The sequence below is a fragment of the Aythya fuligula genome, chromosome Z (assembly GCF_009819795.1).
Source record: "Aythya fuligula isolate bAytFul2 chromosome Z, bAytFul2.pri, whole genome shotgun sequence".
NCBI lineage: Eukaryota > Metazoa > Chordata > Aves > Anseriformes > Anatidae > Aythya > Aythya fuligula.
Window position 1 is genome coordinate 44387403 of NC_045593.1, and position 18803 is coordinate 44406205.

The 18803-nt window shown below is 38.8% G+C and overlaps 1 protein-coding gene across 1 annotated transcript in view; it reads right to left on the reverse strand.

Moving 5' to 3' along the window:
* AGTPBP1 (ATP/GTP binding protein 1) overlaps window positions 1-17116 on the reverse strand; it is a 59264-nt gene extending 42148 nt beyond the window's left edge. Inside the window, exons 1-7 of the mRNA XM_032205377.1 lie at window positions 16971-17116; window positions 7475-7545; window positions 3279-3409; window positions 2429-2496; window positions 1991-2054; window positions 1503-1649; window positions 1065-1196 (exon numbers count right to left, since the gene is read on the reverse strand). Coding sequence (XP_032061268.1) covers window positions 1065-1196; window positions 1503-1649; window positions 1991-2054; window positions 2429-2496; window positions 3279-3409; window positions 7475-7506 — 574 coding nt within the window. The 5' untranslated portion in view covers window positions 7507-7545; window positions 16971-17116. The remainder of the gene's footprint in view (window positions 1-1064; window positions 1197-1502; window positions 1650-1990; window positions 2055-2428; window positions 2497-3278; window positions 3410-7474; window positions 7546-16970) is intronic.
* Window positions 17117-18803: the final 1687 nt, after the last annotated feature.

Below are 18803 nucleotides of genomic sequence, written 5' to 3' on the forward strand. Positions count from 1 at the left end.
AGCAGAACTATTACAACACTAAAAGATAAGGAAAATGAGGACTATTCTGGTAGCAAATGTAAACAAAGTTTAAGTAACACCACCCATCAACATGAAATAAACTACTACTTTTTATGTTTGTAAGGAGTGGGAAATATAGAAGGACAGAAGTGATCTAAGCATAATCCAAATTAGAGATTCAGTTCAATCTTCCATTTTCAGGCTTAAGAAAATTAACCTGTATGAAAGCTAACCTGTATGAACATCTGTATTATCTTCTCCCATTTAAAAGCATTTTACCTCATTATCAGACAGCTCAACAGAAATAAAGCTTCCACATAAAGTACTGGAATGTTACAAATTCTCATGCGAGTAATCTGAAAACATTTTTACAGGTCATCAAATCAATTCTGTCAAAACTGTTGGTACACTTTCATATTCATACATTTATTTAAAAGGTTGAATGTCCATTTTGAGTTCAGTGGAAAAAAAAATCAGCGCAATCAACAAATGGGAGGTTCTGTGAGAATCACACTGTTTTCAGCAACTTCCTACTACTTGTACAAACAATGAACTAGGCTTTCATGGAAGAGTTTTCATTGAATTTCAGTAAGGGGAAGGTTAAACAAAAAAAGTAAATATTTCCTGTGAGAACTAAGTTTTAAATTTGCAACTATTAATTAAAATAAAAATACACTAAAAAAAATCATGAGCATGCGTAATAAAGAGTAATTCTTTCATTTGAAGTGCTTTTGCAAGCACAATGTTAGCATTCCTGGTTTAGGTCACACAGCACCAGCATTTATGCAAATGATGTGCACCCAAATTCTACATATTCAAATGCATTAAAGAATGCCAACCATATGTGAACCACTGAACAAAAACAAAAAGATGCACAAGTACAAAAACTTCACAGCTTTTATTAGACTTAAGCAATTTGACAATATAAAAATCAAATTCTCCGGTAACCATAGTAACTTTAAGCATTTAACATTAAACAAGTATGTAGATGCTATATTTTTTAACCATATCTATGTAAAACGTATGTATTATAAGCAAAAGAAAAGTATTCAACCAATACTTACAGTTGGTTGAATAAACTCGTAATACTTGAAGGCATGGTAAAATTAGCCTGTGGTTCTGTAAATTATGCTTCACTAAATTCAATGATATGTTCAGGGCACCATTAATTCTTGCCTTCATGCCAATCTTTTTGTCTGACATCAAAGAAATAAAAGATCAATCAAATCAGTTTTGAAATTATCATTAAAAAATAGAAGTTAAATAAACTGTGAATTCCTATAAGTGCTATGTTAACTTTGTGGATTTATTTATATTAAATATAATTTATATGGCATGTTAAATATATATATTTACCATGTTTTACTCCCCTCTACTCCTCCTTTTCTTCTCCTCTACTAATTCTGAGCACATGGATGTTTATTCAGCAATATAATTTTCTTAAATTTTAATTACAAAACTGCAAAGTATTAAGCCATATTACATAAGTGCATCATCATCACCTTTTGGACCAATTTTTGCAAGAAGTGTATGAAGAAGCACCATTAATTCTTCATTTGGGGGAGACTCTCTGTTGGCATTCAAAAGCAGTTGCAACAAGATCTGTGTCCCTCCTTTAGTGACCAAGACACTTGCTCTCCGACCACCACCTAGAAATTTAATACACAATTGATATCTTCATAACCAAAGAGCAGTTAACTATCTAAGCTATAGATAATATAAAAGAAGACTTTAAATAGCAATATTGATAGCGGTATTTTCTTCAAACGTGAAGAAAAATATGCTGGACTTAAACTTACAGCAACACAAAATATACATGAATGATTATTTAAAAAGTCACTTCAGTCTTTATGTTCTTTTGATTCTCTCGAAGTCTAAAATGCATATAAAGACAGCTTTAGCAACCTTCAGGGAAAAATAAATAAACAAAACAAGTCTACATAAGAATACAAGAATATAATGACAAACTACTATCTTAATGAACACTTACCAATTGAGACTAATTCAATGAGAATATTTAGTATATTTAGAATAGTTTGAGGATCTCTTGTATTCTGCAATAAAAAGGATATTTGATTAATTTAGAAGTCCAATAGGGTTTTAGATATTTAAATGTCACTAAAGTCAAACAAAACTTAAGATGTTACTTTCCAGCTAACCTTCACACCATGCAGCCTGAATTAACCGCAGAACGAATTAAAATATAGTTCTTAATATGACATATTAAATGGAATGTTTGAAAAAATAAGGGAGAGAATTAATTAAATCCTCTATGATACTTAAAAGACCATATTTAATCATTAGAGAGTCCTTTGACAAACTCAAGTTTTAGAGAAGAGCTAGAATAACAACATATTTAAAAATACAAAGCCCAGATGATAGGAAAACCTGCAGTGTACACACAAGCAGAAAGATTAAAATGTTTTACCTCTAGGGTTGACAGGATAACTTCTATTCCAGTGGAACCCTTAGATGTCATCTCCTTCCTGGTTTTTTCTGCCAGTAAGAAAAAGAAGGCCAGTTTTCTTTTAAGGAAATATTTATTTTTATTTTTTTTTATCTTCCATATTGGTTAGTATAACATCACCAGACACTTCTGTCTTTAGATTGAAAGTGACTTTTGAGATAGCCTGACAAGTGAAGATAGCCTGAAAGGGGCTAGAAATAAACAACATTTGGAAAATAGGGGAAGAAGCAAAGCAAAAGCATCTGTAACTCTATGTACTTGTGAGGCTAATTCATGGAACCAGATACATAAATCTTCAGTGGATCAGTCTACCACGGAAACAGGTCATCTATGAGCAGCAGTGAAAATAAACATGAGCCTTTTTAACAGTAAACAGATTATTCTTCATATGAATAGTGTTCAAAGTACCTTTTATCAAACAAAGTAAACCTCTTTCTGTATTAACTGAATATCAATATAACTGCAGCAGCTAAATATTTTATAATGTACCAAATATGACAGTATCACATTAGCTGTTCTTACACTGTGAATTATGACTTAAATTGACTACAATATAATACATGCAATAATTTATGATATAAATTCTGAAAAAATATATTATATTGACGATACAAAATGTATTCGGTGTAACCAATATTACACCAGGTAATTTTAAACATGGCCTTAAACATGTGCCTTCAACAGCCCATGACAGAAGCAGATGGATAAAAAAGTTTAGCAAACAGAAAAAGAAAAAAAAAAGTCCAGTAAAGAATAAACAGAACGAAGAAGGTTCAAAAGGAAAACTTACAAACAAAAAACAGGTATTTACCCTGACTCTGAACCAGATGAAGGATCTTTGAGGTAACATATCTGGCATTATCTGCTTCTCCTAATACAGAGTCCAAATTGATCTTCTCCAGCTGTGACAGCAGAGACATAGTCCGAGAATTGGTAGAAACGCTAAAAAAAAAAAAAAAAAAAAAAAAAAAAAAAAAAGAATTTTTACCTTAATTTGTCTATCCACACAAAGCATGAAATCAAACATTAGTTGAGGAAAAAAAAAAAAAAAGAGGAAAAAACACTAAAAACAGGAAGAGAGAGTAAGAGGAGTGGCTACTTCTGTCATTTATAAAACCACCATAATTCTCCTTAATTCTGGCAACTATTCTTAACTGTTCCGGCAACAATTTTGCAAAGCCTACATTTCAGCAAACTAATTATATTTGAATATCATCTCTAAGAGTAAGTGTGAAGAGGTTAACCGGTTGCAGAAGGTTAAATACAGATACATGTTTCTCCACGTCAATCTGAGTAACTTCTATTGAATGTAGTCAAGTGCCAGGTTAATGTATCAAACCAACTATTGAAGAAAAATAGGCGACTTCTTGTAGTCCCAAAGACAATTTGTCATACGGGACTGTCTTCAAGAAGTGAAGGAAAAGATAATCATTCACAAAGTAAGAAAGTCAACACTCATCAGCTAAAGAAAAAGACCACGATTTTGAGTACAAAACTTCAGAAAATCTCCAAATGTACCAAGAGTTTGGATTCATCATGAACACAAACAGTATCTTGGCTTGCCATCACATACTTGCCTTGAAAATGTACTTTAATACAAGAAACTATTTCAAAGCAAGTATTTATATTTATAGGTAGATTACGGAGAAAGAATTCATGTAAATATTTAGAGTGCTCAAAATAAAGTCAGTCTAGAATTGTTTTATTTACTCTTCAGTTTTAGGCCATTACAATTATTCAGAATAGTCTTCAGATTCATGTTCTTACATGAAAGCCATTTTTAGACAAATGTTTAACATTTGAATTATGGTCATATAATTAAATAGAGGAAATGATTTCCCAGGTAAAACTACATTGACTTTTCACTTCTGTACCATTAGAATCCTGCAATAATCAACAATAATTCGTTTTAGACACATACTCTTCTGACTACCTGCAATAAAACTGACGTATATAACATTAACCTTATAAAGACTGTCAGTTTTGTTTATAACAATGCAGAATTATTACATCTTCATTTGTATTTTATGTCTTGGAAAACACCTCCCACAGCTAACTGTTTAAGGAATTAGTTTACACGTGGGCATAAATGTTAAAGTCAAGGAAAAAAGGTAGCTGATGGCAAAGGTCACACCACTGTGAAAGCACATTGATACAGCAGTTGCAGAGGAAACGGCTTCCACAACTATTATTTACATGTCAGTGTGGAAAAGTGAAGTGCATAACCAAAAAACAACTTGAGATTATACATGGTACTTATAAATTATTAACACCAGGAGTAAGAAATGGCAATACTAATTACAGAGCTTCAATCAAAGTAATTTTCTACTGAGAAGTGTATCATTTTCTCAGTCATTTGCTAGGCTTTGGTTCAAAAGTATTTTCAATCTCAAATAAATCTGACTTGCTTAAATGCTATGTTTTAATCTTTAACTAAAGTAATCACCTCTAGTTCCTTCTCACCATTCAATACCACGCTGAATAGTAATAATAAAGCTGAAATTATTTATTTGCTTAAACTTTGTTCTGTTGTTTCTACTTCTCCATTTTTCACTTGAAACTTGACCTTGAAATACTCCAAACTAAGCCCCAAACTGTAATGAAATACGCAAGCTTTGTCGATGTGGTCACAGACTTCCAAAGGCCATTAACTTCACCTGCCCCATAGCAAAAATAATAGTCTGGGCAACCCACAAAGAAGCCACTGTGTAGCAGAGCTGCTGTTTTACATGTATACGTGTGTGTGACAGCATGCATATTTGCTGGGGGGTAGGGAGGGAGTATTTCCATTTAGGTATATCACTGGTCTCAGAATGACATAAATGTAGTTTAAAGTAAGAAACAAACAAGGACAACAAAGATGTTCCATAATAACAAACAAAGGAAAAGGGAATACAGGTTTTTCTAAACACAAAACTTCTTTAAAGAAATTAATGCTTCAAAGCAAATCTAATTTTGACTCCTCCAGCCAGCAAACTCCAAAAAGGAACACTGGCACGTGGAAGTTATATACCACATAGAGACAGTTAACATCTAGCATAATCTCTTCACACTTACTAAAAGCTTTAAGGGGTTTAGGAAGGGTAAATAATCCTCACCACAGTCTGGTATAACAATTTAAGCCCAACAGTACAGGAGTGTAATCTCCTCCTGGTGCCAGAATTTCTACTAAGAGCAACCAGCACTCACCGCAGCACTTGAACGGTTATCTTTAAAATGATTTTAGGCTATTGATCTTGCAAGAATTTTTCCATCAGAAATATAGCCAAACCAACTTCAAATCCTCAGATCACAAATGGTCTTGAAATTATACCTACCCAGTGTCTATGCTCGAATATAAATCATAAGTCATAATTTCTTCTTACCTATTTTCCTAACTGAAAATTCTTAATTTCCTCCTTAAAACAAGAATTACATTTTTATTATATCCTACACTGATATACATAGTGGCATATAACACTGACAGATATCAGCATCTGTACTGTACATTAAAAAGGCTGTAGGACACAAAATTATGTCAGCTAGGCGGACTGATTCTGCTCCTGCTCGTAACATCACGGTGACAACCCATTTGACCTATGAATCAAGTGCAACTCCAGTTTGGGATGGAACTCTCTTCTGGTATCTGTAATGCAAATACGTATGTCTTGTCAAATAAACAAGCCAGGATCCGTATCTAGAAGACTGCTCTCAAAAACAGAGGTATCAGAGAATTCAGTGATTTTAATTCATCAGGCAGGTAAAACAAAGAAATAATCAGAAAAGCACAATAAAAGCAGTGTCCAGTCAAGCTAAATTTCCTCTTAAGTTGCTGACCTTGCAGAACCTCACGTGAATACCCTGAACACTGCAGCCTGCCTTTCATCTAAGACTTCTTAAAAGTCTTACCCTGCTTTTTAACAAGGAAAGCATTTTTCGCTTCACCCATTGTAAAGCCTTCTCGTTAAGAGGACTCTGTAGTCACTGAGGCTTACACTGAGGTTTCCACTATCTCTAATTACAATAAGCATAGCTAAGGAGCATTAACTCCTTAACTCTAACTTCACAAGGTCATCAAAACTGTTCTCAGAGATGAGAATCAAGGCCACATTTGCACTTCCTGACAGACAAATGTCCAACCTGTCCTTAAAGCCTGCTAAAAACATAAAATAAATAACCAAAGACAGCTTCATTGTAATGCTTTTCATACTTTCATTTACAAGTTTCAGTAAGAATTGGTATTTCAGAGAAATAAGATTGAAGCCAAAATACCCTATTATGCTGCACTGAGAATTTTTTTTTAAATATCAGTTTGATGAAACTAGGTGGTTCAAACTGTGCCAGCTCAGAAGAATAAAACTGTTTTTTTTTTAAATATATATATTCACATATATTTTTACAGAATTATTTTTACATTTTTATACACAGAAAAAAAATATAAAAATAAAAAGTATTTCAAGCTTGCTGATGTTTAACAGGGTTATTGCCTTCCATAGTTAATTGCATAGCTTTTTCAAGTATTTGTTAAAATAAGCTATCATGAAAGTAACAAAAAACTCTTGAAATCTTCTGTAATTTCACTGTTGTGTGTCCTAATTGTATGCTGAGTCGTACAGTTGTTGGAGAATTAAATATATCTTGTGACAAATTCCATGACTTCCTGTGCAGTTTTGTGAACTTGTCCTTTAATTCCTTCAGTAGTAATCATTTGTGTGTTTTCCTGTATCTGCATGAAATGATGAAATTAATTGATATTTGTTTCAATGAAATTGAACGTATATTCAGTTATATACGGACATGTCTGAGATTAAATGCAGACAAATTTAAAGTATGCAAAGTTACTTCTTAAAAATCAAGCTACATTATGCTAATCAATATCAACTCCCTCAGTGTTTCAGGACATAAATTTCTTCTCTCTCATCAGGGACACATAATGAATATTTTATTTATATTACTAATAACATGGACCATGTCTTCACAAATCTCAAATGGCTTGATGTTGAGAAGTCAGTTTCGTTTTAAATTTACCTTTTTTCAGATGATAATTTTACTTTGTTCATATCGGAAACCTTATTCTTCAAATCACCATCTCTGATAACCTGGAAGATATTAAACCATTACATATTATCAGTATCTATTGCTCTTTAGTGATGAAGTGTTACCACCATATTGAGCATCTCTGCACTAGAAATGTCAAATAAGTTAATCCTCATCGATCACACTTCTCCGCACTGGCACAAGCTTTTCCTCTCTTCAGTCTATGACACAGCTTTTAAAATAAAGCATTGCAGTGTAAGCATGCAGCGTGGTTCCACGTTGTAATTCAGTCCTACCAAGCTCAGAGCCTGATTACAATAAAACAGGAATTGGTATCAGAGATTTAACAGCCAATGTTTTCATGTCCACAGCTAAGTCACCAAACAAAGCTCCTCCTGAAGTCAGTACATGCCCGTTTTTAAACTTCCCTGATATTGTTGTGAGATACCACAACATGCTTATTTCTGACTGCCATTCCATGTATCCATAGGATAACTAGGAACAGGGGCACTGCAAGAAACATGGAGCGTTTGGTGTTCTTATTTAAGAAAGACCTGAATACGTTTCTTGGACAGAACCCATATCGTGCTAAGGACACAATTTTCCTACCCTTTTAAGGACATAGTGTCCTCAGGGTACACTGTTTCCTCAAATGGTGCCTCCAAGCAATTAAGGTTGCAGTCTACAGGGCCATTAACTGAACCTCAGTACTCCCATTTGAGATCTAATATGAATAGCACATACTCTACTGAAAAAAAAAAGAAAAAAAAAAAAACTAACCAAACAACAAGAACAAAAACAAACAAACAAACAAACAAGCAAAAAAAAAAAAGCACAGTGTTTTCAAAGGGCACGGTGGTTAGTTTTAAGACAGAAGTTGTCCAGAGATATAGGAAGTGAGAATGAAGGCAATAATGCAGTTGTGAAATGCAGACGAGAAACAGACCCCACAGAGAAATTTGTAAGACTTACCAAAAATATTACCAAAAATATTTGTTCAATATATATAATAACCAGTTTTTGATTCCTGGTAAATTTCATTTGGCAACTGCTAAAAGCCTAAAGCAGATGAAGAATGAAGCAAGCTTATTTCCAGACTTACCCGAAGACAGAATCTTTTTCCAACAGCCAGGAAGCAATTGCTCAGATTTTTAAAATAATTGCAGCCTGACTCAAGCTAACAGGTGTTCTAGATTTGACCAAGTAACCTTCAAGTGTACACTACCTTGACTTCATTTAAAGAAAATGAAGAGTTACAGGATAATAACTGTGTCTACCACAAAGCAGACAATCAGAAAGATTACAAAGTCTGGATTATTTGAATCAGGCTGCTGGTCTTACAGGGGAAATTATTAGATTCCTGAGTTCAAGTAGCCAAGTGCTGTTTAGCTAGCAGCCTTGACCTGCTGTCAGACAGATGACGAACAGTCTGCCAGTGCCAATGGTTTCTACATAGTATAGTGTACTGAACTGCTTTACACGTACAGCCAGCTACAGAGATGAACTATCTTGAACTACAAGGTCTTAATTTGTTCGACTCTAAATTTGACACAAAGTATTTCAGTAAACACAACGTACAAATACTCCAGGACAAGGGGAAAAAGACAAGCTGGTAAGAAAGTATGAGAACCCCTGAAGACAAACAAACAAAAAACAGCAAAAACAAGCAGGTAGAAAAAGAACACATACACCAGCAATCCAGAGGGTTGTGGTGGAACATATATACATAGTAAAGTAACAAACTCTCTCTTTGACTTTCCACTAATGTAGAACATATGAGACGATGTAAAAAAATATGATGCTGCATTTGAATAAAGTATTGCTAGGAAGGTAAAGACAGAAGGTGCATGGGGCTCAATTTAAACATTTTTTAAACACAGCTAGTGACACTAGTCTGCCAGGACAGAGCAGAGCAGAGGATAAATTAGCAACGATTATTAAGCATTTGGAAGAGCACCTGAAGAAAACAAAACAAGAAAAACAACAATCAAGCCTTAAACTGAAGGGAAACAGAGGGGAGCAGAAGGTGTTGACTAGTTAAATATATGCTGGATTCTGTGGAATCACCCTCAGTCATTTCATACTGTCTGTGGCACATTATACCCTCTGGTCTCCGACCTGGGCAGTGCAAACAGGCAAATTCCTTGTAGGAAATTTCTTCAGACAAGTAAATTTCCAAATCAGAAGCTGCACTTACTGCAAGAACACTACCAACACTAACATATGAAACAGACTGCAGGAGGTTGCACATAATTTTCACTTTATCCTTTCTCCCCCAAAAGTAAAGACACGCTTATGTCGCACGCATTTGCCTACTTCTCACGTAAATTCTCTGTCATTGAGCCACCCACTCACCTTTGCTGCTGATCCATCTCTTCAGCCCGATGAGACTCATGGGCAAAGCTTAAGCAAAAGGGCAGAGAACAGACCCAGTATTTACCTTTCTCATAAGCTTGAGAATGTCCCGAAACAGAGCAACGTGGAGCCTTCTGGGATATATAATCACAAAGCTACTAGAAAAAATAACCAGCACTATTACAAAGCTATTTTCTTTTGCTCAAAAAAATAGCTAAAGAAATGACAGGCACCATTTTGTTCATATCTCACATCCAGGAGTGTCTATTAGGCATTACTGGAAAAACCTGCTAGACTGCAGGGACTCATAAGGACACCATCTTCCTGAGCACTAAGTCGACTTACACATCAGATAAACACCAAGATGCTCTGCCCCTCCAAGACGGCAGCAGTTCTGCCAGAAATTGCAACAGGATTCAGAGGAAATTTTACTGGCACAAGCTAGGTAGCAACCTGTGCAGAGAGGGAAAGAGGAATTGGTAATTCTGGCACTGTGTTCTTGATGTTGGATAATACCATGCCACTATCATGGAACACCTGGCCTCAGGACTTTTGCAAGAAAACATACAAGGGATGATGGCCCAGGTCACAGAATCCAGCTATCACCAGCCTCTTGTATCAACAGCCTCAGTCCCTGTTCTTTCCATGTGGATGAAGAAACTTGTACGTTTGGGCTTTTCTTTGCTGACTGACAGGTTTGACATTTCCTCCTTACTGTGACCCCCCTGAGATCATGCATCAAGTACTTGTGATACTTGGTGTCCAAACCCCTCATTAGGGACACCAACTCTTTCCTTGGTCTCACCTATCCATATCCATGTACAGTCAGACCTGGCTCTTTCCCATCTTAGGTAGTCACGTGCTTTCATGATCCTAAATCCACTATTTTGGGGGAAGAAGCACCTAGAATGCCATCTGTTTATAATAATAATAATAATAATAATAATAATAATAATAATAATAATAATGAAATTCCCTTGCTAAAATCAGGTGTATGCCTGTCCCACTCCCCTTGTTTGTCTTTCCTCAGAGGATACCTTTTCATTTTCACGCAAATACCAGGAATGCCATACCGCATTAGAAAGCCACCTAAATCATCAGCTTTACTTTCCATCATCTACCTAATAATGGAAAGAGGGAATCAAAAAAAGTAAAAGCTGCTAACCTAATACTTCATATGCACTGTCACAGAGCTTTACTTGCATCTTTGACATGCTGATACTTAAACTGACACACACATTTCAGGAGAAAGTAAATACATGCCTTATTTAATTGTATGCCACCCAGGCAGAATTTCTACGTGGTGTGAACAGCCATTTTTAAATAAAATTGAAGATTATACTCGATGCAGTAATGTGTATGCCTCAGCTGCACCAGAACTTGCAGTTAAGTATTGCTGCATATTGTTTTCTCTTTTATCTCCCATTAATTACTAATGGGCATTAAAAAAATAAATAAAAGCAAACTCCAATCTTTACACTAAATTGTAATCATATTAAGAAAAAAAGCATAGTCACATTAGTATAATCATTACAGCATGTCAGTGCTGAGCAGGTTTACTGGCATTTTCCTAGCATCAAATCTGAAAAATTCTCATATATTAAACATGGTAACAGAATCACCTCACATCTGAGGCTCAAAATTTTTATTTTAAGTAACAGCAACTCTGGTTTCATGATTTGGATTCCCCTCCCCACTCCCCGTTGTCACTGAAACTTGAAGTTTTTTGATTCATAGATTTTAAATATATATTTTGGGGTATTATACTATACTGTCATGCCATCATGTCCATTTTCCTGCAATGGAAAATTCTTCCCCAAATATGCTTTCAAATAACTGCCACGGAAGACAAATCTAGCAGTATTCAGCAAGCTAACGGTAAGCAAAGTGAGCAGCAGTAGTAGTCTGACGAGGAAAAACAACTCTGCCACAAACACAGATGTGCTTACAAGAGGCACGTACGGGCCATGCCAGATGAAGCTGATGCCTGGAACCCCATGGAGATTGAAAAAGCCCCGAAGCTTTTGTGCTGAAGTCCTGCTATTAGGAGTCTCTCTGAAAGAAAATAAGTTAATCTGCCTGCTGCTGAAGCTGGAAGACATTTTGATTTTACATAAGCTAAATTCATATGCTTTAACTGACCAAAAGATATGAAAAATGCTGGTCATGGAAGAATAAATGTGACTAAAAACATTAAAATATCTTTTTTTTCATTAAAAAAAAAAAAAAAAAGAAAGAAAGAAAATAAAGACTCCTTAAGAAAGCCAAAGACCTCTGAAATTAACCCTAGTTAATAGTAGGACTATGCTGCACAAAATCTCAAAAAAAAAAAAAAAACAACCAACCAACCAAAAAAAAATTTTAGCATGATACAGGAGTTTTAACAAATCATATCCACCAGGAGACAAAAAGATTCAGTTTCTCTATGTTGATATGTCTGCACAATAAGTCTGTGGGACTGTTCATTTATATATATTTCTGTATTTTGCTTTGTATTCAAAGCTAGGTGCATCCCAAGTATTTTCAAAGCCAGAGCTCAGTCTTCATTTATGCTCATTATGGAGCTACTGATTTGAAAGGTTTAGGGAAAAAAAAAAAAAAAAAAGGAACCCTAACAAGTACATAACAAACAAATTATTTCTCAGACAGTGGACAGTGCAAGCAAGTAGCCCAGCAAAATCTTTCTAAATGTTGCAGCATTAAGAACACATACATACGTGTGAAAGAGACAGGAAACAATTTAGAGGCCGGAATTGTGTCGAGTAACAATAAATTAAAAAAAAAAAAGTAGATATGATGAAACGATGTAATGATTTAAAACTTTGTAAATGCCACGCAGCAAGAACTTGGGAAGTTACAGCTCAACTAAAACCCGCCACAAGATCAGAAGACTGCAAACAAGGGTAGGCTCTGAAAAAGACAGCTTTACCTCTCACATAAGCATACGTGTGCCACCCTCCCCTGTCCCAGTGCAGACTAAACCAGAAGCAAACAGGCTTTTGATAGCACAGCATTTCACACACCCCAGAGCCTCAGAAACTGTTTATGGACTGAAATAATTATTTACAAGACACTGAAAAAGTCTGTTTAAACACAACTTTGAATAAAAAAGTGCTCTTAAAAAATCAGCTACTGCCTTTTCCTTGTACCCTTTCCTATAAATATTTATAGTAGAAAATAAAGTCAGCTGATTAGTTCACTCACTGCTGTATTATTGCACAACGCTTACTTTTTGACATGACTACATAAACTGCAGTATACACTCAGATATTCAAAACAACACATATAAAGCTTCGCAGAAGACTGCTGCACCAAAGCCCTGCACAGCAACCTGCCAACTATGTCATGCAGCCTATTACCACCACCACACTTAACTGTAAAAACAAGTCTGATATGAGCTGCCTGAAGAGCTGTAAATATCTAACTCATTCCCTTAAAAACAAACAACAACAAAAAACCCACAGCAACAACAGCTAACACCAATACACAAAGTCTTTCAGCAGAAAAAAACGCACTTCATTTCTTGCCTGGAAAGAAGCTCCTAGAAAGTTACCAATGCACCATAATTGTACTCCTCAAGACATGACAAACTTGCCAACGTCACACTCAAGAGTATCACATTCAGAACTTGCGTGATTTGAGTTGACAGAAATATTGCCAAAGTCAGCTGCTTCTTGCACAGATAATATAACCCTTTCATCAGGCAGAAGGTGAATGGTATGGGGACGGGGGGAGGTGGGGGGGCAGTAAAAATAGCCATGAGGGGAAGGACTATCATAGCAGAAACTAAGCATTTCCCTTTGCCACATACTGAACACGAACTGGAAACCCCAGTAATATTCCTGATTTCTTGGCAATGCTTCAATGACAGAGTGTTAAACCTCAGAGGTGCTTGCCAGCATCTAACCCAGTGACTGGTCCCTTTGGCTTATGCTGTCAGGATGGCTAACATAGATCTGTAAATACATAATCCAAAAATCTATGCTTGTTTTAGTTCACCTGCTGAGTTAGAGCAAACCATCAAGCCTTTTAATCCAGATGACGAGAAGAACAAACAACAGAACAACAATCAAACAGTGCCTCCATGTTGCAGATTTATACACTGAAATGCATTTCCAGCTCTTTAAGGTAATTCTGCTCATCAGTAAGCACAAATACAATCACATCACAATCCATAAAATCTCTCAGCAATCACTATCATTCTCAAAACCTTGATTTGTAGATTTGTACTATTTAGGTTATGAATTATACATGAAACAATTAAAACGGCATTGCCTCCCCCCAGTATACACAACACTGGATACCCTGTTTCTCATAAATTGCTTTTTTTTTTTTTTTTTTTTTAAGGTGTAGCAAAACAGTTATATGCATCTTTTAGTGTATTAGGCTTTTAGGATAACAGTTTCGTGACTACCATCTTTGTAGCTATTAAAAAAAAAAAAAAGAAAAAAAAAGGAAGTATATCTGGGTGCTCCCCTCCTCCCTCCCAACTTTCAGTCTTTCTACATTTAAATGTTACAAAACTCTATTTCCAAATGTAAACCACGCTGAGCTGTCTGTGTATCCAGGGCACGCATCGAACTGCTCATAATCTTCTTGATGCTTAGCACAGGATATTGGGGAGTTAAGCTGTGGATAGTGGCAGGGCTTGAAAGCATACTCAGAGATACACTGCCATTACAAATCCCTCCTAAGCACTCCCACAAGCAGCTGCCTTGTTCAGCACTCATGCTCATTCCAAGAAACCTGACTTCCTCTGTAAGTTCCTTAAGGAGTTTAAATACTTCAGTTACTGCGGCCATCACTCCAGTGCCAGAGCGACTTGAGCTGCACTCAGTTCTTCCAAACATCAGCAATTCCTACCATAGGAGCAATCTCTTCAGAGCAATGAGCTCACAGATGCTGGAAATCAAAGAACAGATTCAATTAATGTATGCCAAGACCCCAAAAACAGGCAGCTCCCAGATGTGTCCAGCAGAGCATCACCATGTTTCGAGGCCGCAAAGTCTCTCATCATGAGACAGGTTGCTACCGACTCCCCGAACTCGTGCACGTCTTCACTAGGCTAACACCTAAACAAGAGGTGAAACAGCAAGTTGCCTCCATCAGCCAAGAGGACTTCAAAAAGCCTTCTCTCAGGTTTCCCCTCTCCAGCTGTAGCTTCTCATGCATAATTTTGGAAAGGATGCTTCCAAGAAGGGTAAGCTTAACTGTAATGAGAATCAGCCGATTGCTTTTTACTGTTTACTACTGTTGCAGAATTAGATTTACACAACTCTAACGAAGCAGCAATTAAGGATTTATAATACTGCCTTATAACAGATAACACAGTTTATATGAATTTTAACAGTACTTAATCGGTATCTAAGTATTAGTCAATTAACACAATGATCTACAGGAATTTGCTACAACAGAAATGACAAGTTACTTAAAGAGAGGTGAATGGCAAGGTTCACCCAGGTCTTACTGCAGAGTCCTGAGGGTGTCTGAAACCAGTCACACGTGCTTCCAAAATACCCCCTGGAGTGAATTACTCACCCTACTCCCTGTTTGCCCATGGACAAGCTTGCTCCTCACAGCCTCAGCCCTGGGCAGCCCAACACCGTGGGGCACCTGAGCTCGGGGAGCAGAAGGGTGCAGCTTGCTGCGTTCTCTGGAGAGCTGAGCTCGTCTGGGATCAGTATTTATAGGATTGCAAGACCATCATTCATCTTTTGATCAGTAATTTTCCAGCACTCAAGCCTTTTGCCCATTTGTTTATCACCCAGGTTGTGCAATCCCCCTCCCCTTAGCGCTTATTCACATCATTGCCACACCACAGGGTGTGGATGTGATCGCAGGGGAGGCCTGACCGTGGGGCCTGCATCGCACCGAGGGCAGGTGCACAACATGCACACAACGGGGGAGCGGGGCAGCACCAGCCTTCGTCCACGCTCCGCAGATAACAGAGCAAGGGTGTCAAGACGACTCCTCCTTTGATTACAGGGAGGAAGGAGATGAGGCAACATACTTATTAGTTGAAGTGGTTGACCTGTAGTCGAGTTCAGATCCCTTATCAGGCCGTTTGCTAGACCCTGATGCGCTTCCTTACTTCCCGTGAGAGATTTTGTAGGATCCGGCTCCGCCCTGCTGCTAACGAGCTGTCTGGCCCACGGAGCCATCACATGGAGGCCTGCTGTGGCTCACGAGCCTCAGCAAGATTTAGGGCAGAGCATGGCCACCACTGCTACCAAAGCAAGTCACTATTTTTCGATCCAAAAGCTTTTATTTAGAGGACAATTTGTGATGGAACTTTAAGCATGAGCCCTGCCCCTCTGTGATTAGGTACCTCTTCACTGCCTACCCTTACAATATCCACACTTCAAGACTATTCCTTGGTTTGGCATCCTTCTTTACCTTTTTGAAGGAAATAAAAGTAGAGGCTCATTTTTATTAAGCTCTTGAAGTCCACAGTTTAGGCTAGCATATAAAAACAAAAACAAAGAACCACAGTGATGAGTTAAGACATCAGAGGCTAACAATAACAATCTGTTCTGCTGAAATGGGGGTACGTGATAAAATTATCCTGATGTTACACACAAAGGTTTCCAGAAAAGGACATCGTCTTGCCACTCTCCCCCAGCCAAAAAAATAAAAAAAAAATAGAGCCTTGCACTTGCACTCACATTGTGCGTCGTCTGGTATTTCCAGAAAAACTCTTAGGTCAACAAGTATGATTTCACTGCCGGATTAACCAGAAGGTGGGGCTGTCCTATTAGCATCGCCCTGTCATTATATGCGGCAGCCAGACATACAATGACTCCTTGCAAAACAGGGAAGCCGTTCCCTTACACACAACCCGTGAGGGCAGTCCTGGCGGCTTAAACGCACCTGCTCGGCTACAAGCACACCGTTTGCAAGGGGAAAAAAAAAATAATAATAATAATAAAATGCAATCGCTAGGCGGGCAGTTCCCTCTTCAGGGCAACACAGACACGAAAACCACGACCCCGCGTGCAAGTTTCACGCTGCTCCACACCCCGCGGGCACGCCGAGCAGCCGCAGCCTCCCCCACGCCCGCCAGCCCCGCTCCCCGCTCCCCGCTCCCCGCTCCCGGTTCCCGGTTCCCCGTTCCCGGTTCCCCGCCCCTTACATCTCCGCAGGCGCCCGCGGAGCTTCACCGCCTGCGGGCGGCTCCCCGCGGGCCGTGCCGGGGGCTGCGGGCTGCGCCCCCGCCGTCCTCATCCGCTCGGCGGCGGCGGCAGGACCGGCACCGGCACCGGCACCGGCACCGGCTCCGGGACCGGGACCGGGACCGGGACCGGCAGCGGGGCCGTGCCCGCCCCGCTCCCCTCCGCTCCGCAGCGCCCGCCCCGCCCCGCGCAGGCGCCCCGAGGCCGCGCCGGCGGCCGCCGCGGGGAGGGCTTCACCTGGCCGCGGGGGGCGCGGGGCTCGGCCGCCCGCTGCCTGCGCCTCGCCCTCGTCCTCGTCCTGCTGGGGCTGCCTCAGGGACCTGCCCTGAGGGGCTGCCGGGGGCGCCGCCCGGCCTGTCGCGCCGGGTGCCGGCCCTGGGCCCCAAGGTGTGTGGTTCTGCCGGTGCGGACAGGCGGTGCTTCTCCCGAGGCCGTCATCCCCAGTAACACAGAGCCTCCCGTCCTGATGCTCATCCAGCAAGAAGCAGGTTTTGAAGCACACACGCTCCCACTCACCGTGCCTTTCAACATCCATGCATATTACCCAACTTTGCTATGCCACCTGCAACTCCTGCCTTATACACCATCATTTATGCCACCCCCAACGACTGGAACAAAGATTTCCAAAGCTTTACTCTCTAGCAAGCAGCTCTGCACTTTGGGTGATGTCTGGCAACCCTTCCTCAGGGTCGATACACCTGAAGAATAGTTTACTGCTTGCCTTAGCTCCAATGGTGTCACGGTATTAGATTACGTTCCACTTATCATCCATGCAGCCCACAAGTGATCTGTGCAGAGAAGATACACATCTATACCTTCTGGACACAGAACAAAGCTGCTCGAGTCAGCAGAAACCTGAAAGTCAGGACCAGGGTACTACTTTTGTGTACCTGTGATAGGGAGGAGATACCAGTCCTCCTATCTGGCTCTGCTTAAATACAATGTTTGCCTAGCTAGCTAGTGGCAGCCAATTTCTGCCCATTAGATCATGGAAGCCAACTGCTGTTATGCTGGAGCTAATTCAAGTTTAAAGTGGTGTAACAGATTCTTAAGTCCATTATCACGTCATTTTTGCATAAATGCTGATTATGGCTTCCGAATTCCCCTCTCCAACATATTAAAATGAATGGATAGGAGCAGTTAAGGCACATAAGCAGTGCCTGATCTTACTTAGTTACAAATACATCAACATTAATTATGCTTCCTGGAACTTGTGCACCTATGGATTATGATCAGAGAATACACACAGATTTGGATGGGGATTCCTCCCTCTCCTACCTTACATGTTCTTCAGTCGTGTAGCTTGCGTAAGAGGAATGCAGAGAATCAGAATGCAGGAATTTACCAGCATATTGGCACTGGGCAGGAACAGTCTCACTTGTTCCATAACAGCAGTCATGTTGGACAGCTATTAACAGAGAATACTTTAAAGCAGCAAACAGCACAGCTACAAGTTTTCTGCGATGTTCTATTCATGGAATAATTTTAAATGCATAACTCTGTCTACAGCAATATTGGCATTAGCAGAAGACGTAGAATAAACTCAAGTATGACTCAGTCAAAGACAAAAATAGTATCAGGCAGGCACTGGCAAGTAAAAAGCAAAGAAGGGGAATATAAAAAAAAAATTCCCCCCCCCTTTTTTTTTTAAACTGAAGAAAGAATCAGTTTACTTAAGTTAGTTCAGAAGAGAATATTTTTAAATAGCTCTCCGTGTATCCTGGCACACGACAAAAATAAATTAGCTAAAAACATGAAAAGTCTCTACTGTAGAAGGAGGACACAGCATTGGA